Source organism: Falco peregrinus, chromosome 8, assembly GCF_023634155.1.
Source record: "Falco peregrinus isolate bFalPer1 chromosome 8, bFalPer1.pri, whole genome shotgun sequence".
Taxonomy (NCBI): Eukaryota; Metazoa; Chordata; class Aves; order Falconiformes; family Falconidae; genus Falco; species Falco peregrinus.
In genome coordinates this window covers 37,658,309-37,670,622 of record NC_073728.1, presented here as the reverse complement: position 1 = coordinate 37,670,622, position 12,314 = coordinate 37,658,309, and the positions used below count along the sequence as shown (strand labels likewise).

At 39.9% G+C, this 12,314-nt stretch overlaps 1 protein-coding gene across 1 annotated transcript in view; it reads left to right on the top strand.

Moving 5' to 3' along the window:
* LOC101920666 (von Willebrand factor D and EGF domain-containing protein-like) overlaps window positions 1–12,314 on the top strand; it is a 185,895-nt gene that overhangs the window by 162,288 nt on the left and 11,293 nt on the right. Inside the window, exons 26-27 of the mRNA XM_013303196.3 lie at window positions 4,770–4,865; window positions 6,017–6,112. Coding sequence (XP_013158650.3) covers window positions 4,770–4,865; window positions 6,017–6,112 — 192 coding nt within the window. The remainder of the gene's footprint in view (window positions 1–4,769; window positions 4,866–6,016; window positions 6,113–12,314) is intronic.

Below are 12,314 nucleotides of genomic sequence, written 5' to 3'. Positions count from 1 at the left end.
CCTCAGCAGCAGCATGGCTTAGGATACATGATGATAAGTAATTGTAATTTTTGCTTCAGAAAGAAATAGTCTGGGCAGTCTTTCTCAGGAAAAGACATGGATGTTCAGCTGTGGCGAGGCATGTTCCTGGAACATTGTACAGGATCCCTTTCTGCCTAGATTTTAGGAGCTTGATTTAATATTCCCTCTGTTTTAACTTTAAGAGGCTGGTGATGAAGACTGTCTTATTTCAACAAAACTACAGGCTTTTCGCTACTTATTATTACCTACTTCTAGAGAGAGAAGATGTAATGAGTTACTTGCATGAAAAGGTGGCTTAGGTTCAACCTGAAAAGTTTTTGTCTGCTAAACCACAGAAACAGCGGGAGCCTGAGGGAAATCTCTGACTTCTTTTAATCACTGTAAGATAATCAGCAGATACTGCTGGCTAATATCGTGACTGTTTGTTAGAATAAGAGATTACTCTCAGTTGCTTCTAGCACGTGCAGCCTGGCAAACCATGCCCAGTGCCCAGCTTTGCCCCCAGTCCCTTTGGTTTTCACAGCAGAGATATTTTGCTTGACACTGTATGTTTTAGGGGAACCGTTCCTGTAAATCAACAGCAAGAAGGGCAGGCAAAGGAAGACACTGGAATTGTAGGTGTCCATCAGTGGGGCTACGTACACCAGGAGGACCTACTTGACTTTACACACAAAATTCAAGGTGTTGGTTGCTTTTTTTCTTAGAATTTTAATGACCACTGGAAATATTTATTTTGCAGGAAGATTCTTCCCCTTGGCTGACAAAGCAAGAGGTCTGACTACCTTAAAGATGTTAGGGCTGAACAGTTGAACTATGGAGCTCCGTGGAGGTTGATAAAGAGTTGCAAGCAGCACTTCACTGGATCAAGTCAGCCTAGAGGGGATAAGCTATGAAAAGGGTCACAGGAAATTTTAAGTGATTGTAAGGTCAAAACGCATTAAAGGCATCAAAGAGAAATAGCTGCTGCATAAAACAGAAAACTTAGTGACTTGAGAGTGCCTTTCAGTGCACAGAATTGCGTATATTTTGTATGATGTTCTGTTCAACACCTATGTTTTATCTTAGCACCTTCAGCTGCTTCTTACCTTATCAAAATCAGCCCTCGCCTGAAATACAACACATACTCATGCTTTTTCTCTAACCTGCATTATCACCTTCAACACAGGCTTACTTTATCTAACTTACCAGTTTTGGAAAACATAAGATGGAAGTCCTTTCTAGTTTTAAACAGTGGCCTTATAGAATTGTGGTGCATTATAGAACTGAGTAACTATATTGCATATGAAATTATGTGCTTTGGTTCTTACTGAAGAGCACGGAAATGTTGACACTGACAGCAAAGGGGGTGGGACTAAGGGTTTAGTAATACTGAGTGCTGGCAAGCTTGCACCCAGAATGTGTCGATAGTCCAGGACTCTCCCTACCCCCAGCGATGTACCCTACCAGACTGCTGCAATGGGAAATAATGTGTTTATATCTGTGTCATTAGGGCTAGTCCCCAAGGCAAGTGGAAAGCCTATCAATCTGCCGTTGTCTTTGGGTCAAGATGCCAAGCCTTTTTTAAAGGGAGGGGGGAAAAAAAAGAAACGTGAGTCTTTTCAAAGTCATGCCAGTGCCTGGGAGGATTACAATAATTCGATTTGCTCTCCTAGTGTCTGATAATTTATTTAGTTTTCCTGTGAGAGGCTGTAATATTTTTGTTTGCTATTTTGAAATTGGAGCTCCTCCACAGAGGCCAAGGAGTGGGACTAGAAAGGATCCAAACTAGTTATCATCAACAAACGTTGAAGTCTGTCTGATGGGTATTGAGATGGAATTGTATTTAAGCAAGCTAAAGAAAGGGAGAACAAGGTGGAGAAGTCAGACAGGAAAAGGGGAGAGATAACACTGCATTCATTGACACAGAGGTGCTGGTGAATTCCCTAGTAAGAAGAGAAAGTACCTGCCCTGGAGGGCCAGCAGGCAGAATTGCCCTCCCAGTTCAGAACAGTTTTGGTACTTCCCGTAGTTTGCTTTGAATTGAACTCCTTTGGATTTATCACTGATGTGAGAGATGCCATGAGCAATAAACACCACAAAGGAAGTTCACGCTGTATTTTCATAGTTACTTGTTCATTTCTAAGGCAGCTGAAAAAAGAGAGAAATAGATCCCAAGTTGAAAGTTTTACTCAGACTAAGACTGGGCCTCAGTCATTGCTTAAAGTTTTGCTGAATTACAATGCAAATTGAGCAGGAACAAGTTCAGTTATTCACAAACCAAAAACAAAGTTAATGAAAAATCAGACTAGTTTCCCTGTAATTGAAGGGTCTGTTGCTCTACAGCCTACAAAACTCTGCTGTCAGTACAAAACAACCAGGAATGCCTTAAAACATAATTGTTTGGATAAGGTTAAAAAAACAGAGGATATGTAAGGAACAAAAATAAATAAGAAATACTCATTTGAACAAGTGCTACTGTGTCCCTAGTTACTTTTTCTTGGCTTTACTTTTTAAGGGGCAGGGGGGAAAGACATTGTCCAAGTTTCATGTGATCTCAAAAACAAACTTATAGATTTTCAACTGATTTTGGAACAGCAGGTTAGCATTGGGGACACTATGGTCTGCAAATATCAAAAAGCGTAAGGTCATTTAAAGTCTAGAAACATGTATTTTGGTTTGGGGTCATCTTTTCTAAATGCTGAGTATCTGAGCTGTTTTATAATCGGAACAGGCAGTCAAACACAACACAACTTAAGATTGTGGGTCAGAAGTCCAGTATTGGAGATGTGAGATCAAAAGGGAGAGAAAAAGAAAGAGGGAAAATCAAAAATTAGTTCAGAGTTATGGTTTCCATGACACTTTGAACTCATCTAGGTTTTAACTAGTGGTTGCAGCACTAGTTTTTGATAGTTCAGCAAGAACAATAGAACCCCGTCAGCCTTAGTAAGCAGAGACCAAGACTATAGCATGGATCAGGAGAGGTGGAGAAAGAAGGAAAAAGAGGACGCCGGTTTAAGGGCTTGGATCCAAGCAGCCCTTATGAATGTGGCTAAGTCTGACCTGCCTGAGGGCAGGTCACTATGCTAAGAGATCCAGGAGGCTTGGCACAGCACAAAATGCAAATGTAGCAGCCAACCAAGAGCAGCAATATAGCACTAAAAGTGCCAGTGCAGCAGCATTGGCACTGAATACACCAGGACACAAAAGCCACAAAAGCAATATGTCAATACATCAGAGGAATAATTAGCGAACCTAAATCTACCTATCTAAAAACACTTGATCATACCTAAAAGAGGAACAGAAGGTTATTCTTCCATCAAATAACAGTCGCTTTATTTTTGCATGCTGTTTTTTACTAATCATTCCTATTTTGAGGCTCTTTGCAGGATTCCACGTTCTACAGTAAAGGTCGGAGGGGGCTGTGGTAGGTTCAGAGTCCTGTACATGGCAATGACTTGAAAATCAGACTTGCGATAGCATTAGTATTCAAGTTCTGTTCTTACTGCTGATGTGTCAAAACACATCACAACCTTAAGGCTAATAAAGGCACTGTAATGCTACGTCTCAGCTGTCAGCCCCCTCAGTGCCTGCAGGAGCAAGTAGCCTGCGCCCTACTGAGGAAGGGCTAGGTGTGCAGCAGCCACCCGGTTCTGCAAGCATGGAGGACTGGTGCTGATTAGGCAGTTGATAACAAATCGCTGGAAAATTGCACTGTGCCTATGAAGCTTTAAACATGGCAGGAGCCATGTGACACTCGTGTTCTCAAGCCTTCATTGTCGGTCTCCTCCTGACTTGACTTTCATGCTCCAGTTTAACCACTTGCTATGTAATATGGCCTTATTGTCTTCTACCCAGTTATCAGATGCCTTCTTCCATGTAAAAGGTAAATCATTCCCACTCCCATCGTAGCAGCACTGCCATGCTTCTAAAGTACACTGCCTCTGATGGGTCCTTCCTACACTTACTGCAATAGGCGAGGAGAAACAGGAGATGAGGCCCTTGGCTATCTGCCTGTGCAATCCACCTATATCAAAGCAGGTTGGGATTGCAGAGGTTTCACTTGCCAGAACAATGAGATTTTACTGTTGAATGTTGTAAAACAGGAGTATTGATAAATGCAGGCTTAATCCGAGACACAAAAATTAACACTTAGGTTTCTAATGAAATCTAAAAAAAAAATAAAAATAATGTTTTCCTGCAGTTCAAAGAACAACTTAGCTTTCACATCTTATTTGTATGAAAGAATAAAGTAAAAAGGTAAGTACCTTAACAAATAATGGTGCAAAAAGGCAATGGAGGAATGGATCTACTTAGTCTTTATGCTTGGTTGAATGCAAAAAATATTCCCAGAATTATGTGAAAACAATCTATCCTCTTCAAGCCTTTTCTTATCCAAATGAACATCTGAGAGCATGTTTTCCAATCAGTAAAGTGAAAGCTGTAACAAGTATTTGGTCTGTCCACAGCTGCCACAGAAAATTTCTTATTTGTTTTACTGAGAATCATTGTAATTAATGCCTCTCTTGTTTTTCTGGTGAGGCAGCTCTTACTGGAGCTTCCCTGAAAGAGCTTCCACACAAGGCGCAGCATTTTCCAGAAGGATTTATGGGAGCTATCAAGCCTCTGTGTTTCAGATTCTCAAATCCAAATTACTTTTCCGGGTTTTAATTACAAGCAATTGAACCTTCTGAAACGAAGCAACTAAGTCCCTAGTAAAGTCTTCCCTCATTTCCCAGCTACCGCGTTCTCTCTTTGATGTGTACCTGCAGGTGTCTGTGAGCCCACGTGCATGAACGGAGGGAAATGCGTACGCCCAAACGTCTGCGACTGCCCATCTGGCTGGAGGGGAAAGCACTGTAATAAACGTAAGCACCTCTACTGCCCATCAAACAGATCATTATTACTTAGGCTAGTCAACGTCAATTGTTTTTTAACATTAAGAGAAGATTACAACATAGCAAATAGAACCTGTTTTGCTACTTCAACAGTTTGAAGAAAACCATTTTAAGCACAGGTAATACAAAATGCTATAAACATTGGATGCTTGCAGAGCAAAAAAGCTGTGTCGGGGAACCCTGGTTCTGCTTCATGCAGCTGTCTGTTATACATCTTGTTATGGAAATTCTTTTTCATAGTACTAAACTTCAAGCATTGATTTTATGTTTCAACAGCTTCACATATTTTGTTAGGTTTTACAGAGAAATGCCATATTTCAAAACACAGAACTATCTAAAGCCTGCTATAAAGCCTCCCAAACTGATATACTCTCAAGGTCACCAGATACATTTTGGTGAATAATTTGGAGAATGATGTGTTCTTACTCTGTAACTCTACCAGATCTGACTACAGTTACATAAAAATGTAATTAAAAAAAAAAACCTCTCACCCTAAAATATTTTCAAGGAATATTTTTCCTTACGTGGCTATTCATTACCATGATGTTGACAGATAAACTGAATAAATTCATAATCAAGATGACATACTGTATGTAAACCAGATTAAAATATTGGCTTTTTACCCTTTGGGTCCTGACAGTAAATGTGATTTCAGAACCAGTGTTTTGAAATTATAATATTCATATTTTTTTCAGAAATTCTGAAGGAAGCATGTGTATGTCACACATATACACCAAAACATGCATTCTCTCTTTCAGGGTCTCTGAAGAAATAACATAAGCAATAAACCTATCAAACTTTACTATGAGAATCTATTTATTTCTAACATGGAATGCATAGTATGCATATAACACATATGAATATATCATATGGAGAGCATTCTTAGCTGATGGTGAGCTGAGCATTAGAAATAGCAAAGCTCCCCATAGACAGACATCAAAGATCCAGTTCTTAAGGAGAAATAACAAAGAATCCTGAACACCGATTATCTGATGAATAGAATGCATTCTTTACAAATTAGCCATATGGAATAAAACCTAGCAGGTCACCTTTCAAACAGATCTGGAACATACAGATACATCATGTACCTCTTCTCACTTGTTTCATGTCAATCTGTTCAGCTGTTTGCCTGCAGAAATGCCTGAATGGTGGAGAATGTATAGGTCCAAACATCTGCGAGTGCTCTGAAGGATGGGTAGGAATGCTGTGCCAGACTCGTAAGTGCTGCTTTAATTACTACAGTTTTGTAGTCACACACGTTGCGCTGGAGACCTTTACTCCTTAAATTTTCTACTATGTGTATATTGAGTTAGGTTTATGGTTAGACTCTATGATCTTAAAGGTCTTTCCCAACCTAGATGATTTTATTACATGTAAAGGCAACCATAAGATGATTTGTTGTGATGGCTAACAACCATAACAAGTAAGATAACATCTTATTTGCCAGAACTGTCTTATGCTGCTGGTAGAACTATTACTTCCAGAAACATTTCTGGACTCAACATCAGTGTGAGAGAGACCTGACTCATCTTTTACATGTGTGGACGCTGAGCTCAACATGTCAGACAAAATTAATCGTCTTTAAATGAAATAAATTTAAGGTTAAAAAAAAAAAGGGAGGGGGGGTCAGGGAGAAAAGGAAACTGAGTAGCTCATTCTGCATACCCAGATGGCATTAAGCACAGAAAGAAATTCTAAGAGTCCAGCCCTGTAAACGCTGTGGGTTCAGAGCGACCACCGAGGTGGCTGGAAGTACTTGCACGTGGAAGGGCTGGAAGATCTGGAATGGGAAGAGACCTGTTATTGCCTGTTACATACAGGGTCACTGCAGTTTGTGTATGTTATTGGCTTTACAGTAAAAGTGCATGAGGAAAATATCAAGGCGTTATCTCCTTTAAAGGGCAATCTTTCTTTCCTCTCCCACTTGCAAAGCATAATTACTTATGGAAATCTTTTGTCAGTTAAATCCCAATGGCTGTGTAATTGTTTCTTTGTGCCAGCTGTCTTCTAGTTCAAACACAGTAATGTTTAAAGTTATTTATTAGTTGATGACATATTCTTGCTTCAGTTTTTTTAACTAAATAAACAAATCGTGCTTGTTCCTGTGAAAGGCAAGTAAGGCTTACACTGTCATTAACAATTTCTGCTGTCCTACGCAGGCACACAAGCCTAGGGAATATTTTACATATCTATCTAACTTTGAAACTTTGCTCCAAATCCATTCAATTGTTAGTCACTCTGATTTTACTGTTTTTTCGCATGTTTTCACTGTAGTGGGAAGTTAAATCAGGTTTTTGTCCAAAAGGAACTGGCTGAAACTCTTAGGTCCCAGAGCAAACCCAAATAAACACCAAGCGGTTAGAATTTCTGGTTTTTTTAAATATAAAAAGAGAAGAGTATTGTCAGAGAGCAGATGCTGAGGTCTTATAATGTTGCTCCGGGGTATTCACAGTGAGGCAGGGAGGAAGCAGGGGAACAAGAAACTCTTCATCCTCACAGATGTTAGGTGTAAAGTTTCACATAGAGTGTAACCTCTGAAAAGAAGTCTGGTTTTGAGTTTTAATGGAAGGCTATTTGCCCAAATCCAGAACTCAGTGGAAAAAATGTATTTATCTATCTGAACGTAAAAAGCCTTCTGAACGCCTCCGTTGCTCAAAGCAGCGCTCACCTTCCCCTCAGCTCTGGCACTGACACAGGCTGTTAGCAGCAGCAGAGGGGACTGTAACCAGCCCCTGGTAACATCATCTTGTTGCTCTTGTGTCACTATGGCCTCTTTCCCACCTCCCAGAAGCACACAAACAGTGGGCCAAATCCACACGCTCTGCCAACGCCAGAGCGTTGCTGGCAAGGAGGCGCTTGGTTCATTACTCTGCTCCTCTGTGCTTCCCCTCTGCACCAAATTACACACCTCAATTTAAGCTCCCGAGGCTTCCTTGTGTTCATCACCCCCTACCTGCATGTGGATGCGTGTGCCCTAATTCTGCGCTTTGCCATGGTATCAACAAGAAGGCTGAGAGAGGCCTTGATTTACACCACTTTAACTACAGACTTTGGCTGTTAAACTCAACAACAGACCAAACCATCCACATTATAAGATAAGAAAGTAGCAACCTATTATTCATGCTATTCAAATATTATTTCATAACCTATATTATTCTTATATATTATATTAAAACATTACATATTCTTTTTACATTGCACATGAAATTATTATACTATAAAAATGCAATAATTAATAGATAGTATATTATTAATCTAATTTGTTTCCATTCCATCATGCAAAAATTCCATCTCGCTCTGCAAGTAACAATACAGGTGACAACATTTCTCAGCAATTGCTGTACCTCCTCCCATGTCCAGAGGCAAATCGAGCTGGATTGTTTCTCTGGGGCTTTTTCAAGGGTAGGAGGAGGTTCAATAACCCAGCTTCATTCTTTGTTTTCAACTTGTGCATTCACACAGCTGCCCGTATAGGGGTGGCAGCAATGGAAATGCAGATACAGGTTTCACCTACACACTGAACCTCTTTTCCTCATTAACTTTCTCACACACTTCTAGTAGGGTGACTAAACCAAAGGATCTGTGGAAACTTCCACCACTATTTTCTGGACATTTCTAAGACTCAAAAAATTGTTTCAGTCTTCTATACCGAGATAGCTAGCCAGAGTAGGCCAGTAAGCCAACAAAAAAGACAACGGACAAGTACTGATAAATTATCTTCGACACGTACTTTTGATCTGTCTTTATTAAGAAGTCACAGACTACCTTCATCAGTGCAGTTTCTAACTTACAAAGGCCTAAACCTACCTGGACAGTTCAAGAAGACGTTTGGAGGCAGCAGTAGATATAGCTGCCACAATACAGTCTTTTTTAAATCTTCTCTCTTCAGTCTTCTGTAAAACCAGAAAAAGCAAAACATGACATTCTCTGCATTTGGGTTCCTAATAATTAATTTAAATACCTACAAGTGCAAATACAGACGTCTCAGATTCTCCTGCCAACTTTCACCAGGAAAAAAGGTCGTAGATCTATATCACAAGTGATAGTCCAAAATGCTTCAACCTCTCAGCAGACACCACCATTGACAATAACCTAGAACAGATTTTCAGTTCTGTTGCAATGAAGATTGACAATGTCTAAGTCTGAATAATTTTATGTCTAGAGTATTGTGAAAATACCTCAGGGAGCAAGAGCAGACTATATTATCAGAAGTAGTTACCACAGGTTGAGGAACTTATTTGGAACAAGTCTGCTACATTTTGGAGATGCAATCATACAAGCAAAAACTTTGGCTCTTTTGCAACGATGTACAATGTCCATGCAATGCAGTGAATTATTAATTTCTTAATGCTAAATCCAACTCACAATGACATTCCAGAGGCATCTGTGCAGGCTGTATTTTTCTTACGGTTTCACCTTTCTCTGGCTACAACTAAATCACAGAATTTCACAAGAGTAAAAGTAGAGACTTTTAGAAGACATTGGTAAGGGATAAAACATAATGGTCATCTTTTATCAGACTGTAAATAAAGAGGTCAGTCAGGAGAGTAGTTTTCCTCCCCATTCATCTGTAACTGAACAGAACAGCTTCCAAAAGAGAATCAGTAAAATAAGTCATTTGTCCCAACAAATCAGGTGTATGGTGGAATACACACATTATCCTTGATAAATACCTGTGACTTTGATGGTCATAGTTTAAGGAGTAACAATCAAGTTTCAGACTGTATTGCAAATGTAGGGAAATTCCCTTTTGGAAAGACAGGTTAAAAAACGTCGTTCGAAATATTCAACTTATCTCAACTACAGAAACCAGCAGCTTTATGGATTAGGCTTCTTCCATTAGAAGCTTTCTCTGTCTGATTCTGTTTTTAACTTTCATGACGGCAGCACAAATATTCCAAAAATTCCCTATCTGAAAACAGAGAAACGGTATCCCAGGATCACCATCTTTTCCCATGAGTGATTTTCTTCCCAATTCCTATGGGATACCCAGTCTAAAGCACCACGCCTGTGGCTTCCCGTTGCCTCCTGTGGGATTAACTCACATCTCTCTTTCTCTTGAGCTAGGAAAGAAACATTAGACCAAAGGAGTGAAGACCTGACAGTACAACCTGATTACCCTGACAGATATAGCCAAAACACAACCCAGTAAAGTCAGAAGGCTTCTGGCCAGGGATATAAGTCTATTGTTTAAGGCTCTGAATTCAGGATCAAGGTATAATTCTAATAATTAATTATAAAGTATAAGAAGGTTATAGTTGTGAAGGATCTTCATCATTAAAATTCATGCTGCTATCTTCTGTTCTAATATTATTGAACCCATACTGGCTCCTCATTGCCCTTCAGAATATCTTCTCTTTATTTGCATGTTATAAGTGTCAAGCTTATAGCCGTATAATTTCCTCAACATTCCTCCTCGTTCTCTCTCTGTGCCTTGAACAACATCTCAGACAGGCTTTCTTCTACCTTTCCTGTGTAACCCTTTCAAACCTTAAAAAAAGAAAAATCTTAAAACAGAATGTAGTTTGCATGCAAATTGTAGCCCTGTTCTTTTAACACCCAGGGATAAATCTCTTTCTATAATGGACATTTATTGATTATAATTTTAACGTAAGCTTAGCTTATTAAATTACTTTCTTTGCTGAATCTGTACAGGATAATGCATACATAGCCCGTGTCATTTTTAGTGTTTAGTGGCTTAGCATCCCTTGTAAATACATTTATGAAATATTCATTTGAACTTCAGCTATGTTATTATCCTCTGTGATTTCAATTCCAATTTTCTTCCAAATGTTTTTAACTTTTCTCCTAACTGAGCTCTTGTTTTTCTGAGCACTACAGCAGGAAGCAGTGGGTGGAGAGGGAGAGACAGGCAGGTAGCAAAGGATTAAAAAAAAAAGGAAGAAATTTTTCCTTTTTCTTATTTGTTTGCATCAACTGAGAATCAAAGAAACCACAGACAGAAAAAAAGCCTGGTACATTATCTAATGCCTGTTCTGCCCATGCATACCAGAACACCCCCAGCTGCTACAGGGGTCCCCAGAAGAGTCCATCTCTCTTTATCTTACCTGTTCTTCTTTTATCCACTACCAAGCTGAAGGGAGAATCGGCTTCCATTTTCCCCTTGCCCAAGTTCCTATCAAATGGATAACAGCAATATCATACACATTTCTCTCTCTTCCAGCTTACTATACCGTAGAACAAAACTGATGTCAGCACAGGGAGCCCCTTCCCCTGACAATGCCCTCCCTGCGGGGAAGCATTTTTGTTCCTGTAAACAAAACTCTTAAGATTTTTTCCAGTTCTAAATCTGAGTTCTTTCAGTTTGTGGAGGAGCTGAAGCAGCAGTCGGCAGAGGATGAGCACACTGTTCTAGCCTGAGCGTGATTCCTTTCCTCCTCTGCCCCATCCACACCCAGGATCCAAACCTGGGCCACCCCCTCTCAGAAGCAGCACCAATTCAGAAGTTTGCAGTTGCCCATTCTAGGTCTTGAGTGTTTTGCAACAGACACCCAACAAAGCCAAGTTTGCTTCTTAAAAAAAAAAAATATCTTTTTTCAACAAAACAGTACTTTCTACCTTTTCAAAATAGCACAAATGCATCAACTAGCTTACCTACTGGGAAGGCAAGTTGCTAACAGCAGGTCACTGGAGTCCTACAGTAGATCACCTGGCACAGCTGGCTTTTTAAAAAGGAGCACCTGAAGGTCACCACTATGTGCAGGTCTCTGCATGTCCCTGTTCTGGACATGGTACGGGTCAGTAGTTTTGACACAGCATGAATCCTCACCACCTGACTACTCATAAGAGTAGCAGTTTCCCAAGCTCTTTACAGCCCCTCCTTTTCAAGACATGTATAGAGGCAGTAAGTCTGGCTCTTCTCCTCTGTCCCATAGCCATCAGGCCTGAACTTCCATACACATATTTAGATTTTAATATTCCCTACTCCAGCAAAACCTCAGCCTCCTCACCGAGTGTTAGCTGCCATGATACTCTGATAGAACAAAACCAATACAAATTCCAGATGTTGTTCAACATCTTGTCACCAGCCTTCCACAGTCACTACAACAATTAGTATAACTCTGAGAATCACATTTGGGTGGCTTAGGCTCCTACCACATGTTTTCTAAAGAAATTTCACTGGCCTGGTCTATCTCTGAGATTCAGATCGTAATACAAAGAATCTGCATGAGCAAATTGTGTCAAAATCAGAAGTTAGGTCTAACAAACTGAAATTCTGAAATTTGTTCCTTCAGCCCCAGAATTAGTTGCTTTTCTGTGAAAAGACATCCTTATAGGGATACATTAAACTCTTTCAAATCTGATGAAACACTTTGCTTCATGATGAAGAAGATGGTATCAGAACATAGACATGTGTCTACTCTATTTTCAGGTCTGTCTGAATGGTGCATGGTTTGC